The following is a 678-nucleotide window of genomic DNA, read 5'->3' as shown; positions in this document are numbered from 1 at the left end:
CAGGAATGCATGAGTGTAGTTCTCAGCGGTTGGTTCCCTCTCCCAGTAGACCAGACACCCAAGACCAAAGGGGGAACCTCTCCACTGACAGATCATCCGGTTCCCTAACCCCTTCACGCCACCTTCCCTCCCGTGCAACCCTGGGTCTAGCAGCCCCCTTCCTGGCCTTTTCCCCATGCTACTCACTATTCAGGGCTGATGGTTGACATGTTAGCGGAGAGACATGCAGACAGTGAGATCTCGTGCGACTCCAAGTACCGGAAAGGGAGGAGAATAGAAGCAGAGGTTCCGCGGCGTGGCTTCCCGGATGCTGTGATTCGGAGAGACAGAAGACGCGTTGCGTATAGAATTTTTGATTTTTCTCCCCTCCTTTAAAATAAAATAAAAAAGGAAAGAATTTGAATTCAAGGAGAGGGGAGAAACAAGTGGATTCTTGTTTCAGGAGAAGGAGCTGTTGCATGGAAGCTGTGCAGTAACAGAAATGTTCCCCTCTAGCTGTAATTTTTGAATACAGGTCAGATTTTCATAGAATCATAGAATGCTAGAGTTGGAACTGGGACCTTGCAGGTCATCTAGTCCAACCCCCTGCACTCTGCAGGAGCATAGCCGAAAGAGAGCCCTACAACATACCCGAAAGAGGGTCGTCCAGCCTCCGTTTGAAAACGTCCAGCGAAGGAG

The 678-nt window shown here is 50.0% G+C and overlaps 1 protein-coding gene across 1 annotated transcript in view; it reads right to left on the bottom strand.

Moving 5' to 3' along the window:
* The window catches only part of LOC107125857 (ras-related protein ORAB-1-like), a 12,849-nt gene extending 12,640 nt beyond the window's left edge, over window positions 1-209 (bottom strand). Inside the window, exon 1 of the mRNA XM_015429319.1 lies at window positions 187-209. Within this exon, the coding sequence (XP_015284805.1) occupies window positions 187-209 (23 nt within the window). The remainder of the gene's footprint in view (window positions 1-186) is intronic.
* Window positions 210-678: the final 469 nt, after the last annotated feature.

This window comes from Gekko japonicus, unplaced genomic scaffold, assembly GCF_001447785.1.
Source record: "Gekko japonicus isolate JY-2015 unplaced genomic scaffold, Gekko_japonicus_V1.1 scaffold5229, whole genome shotgun sequence".
Lineage (NCBI taxonomy): Eukaryota > Metazoa > Chordata > Lepidosauria > Squamata > Gekkonidae > Gekko > Gekko japonicus.
The sequence above is the reverse complement of the archived record's forward strand: the minus strand, read 5'-3'. Positions and strand labels throughout refer to the sequence as shown.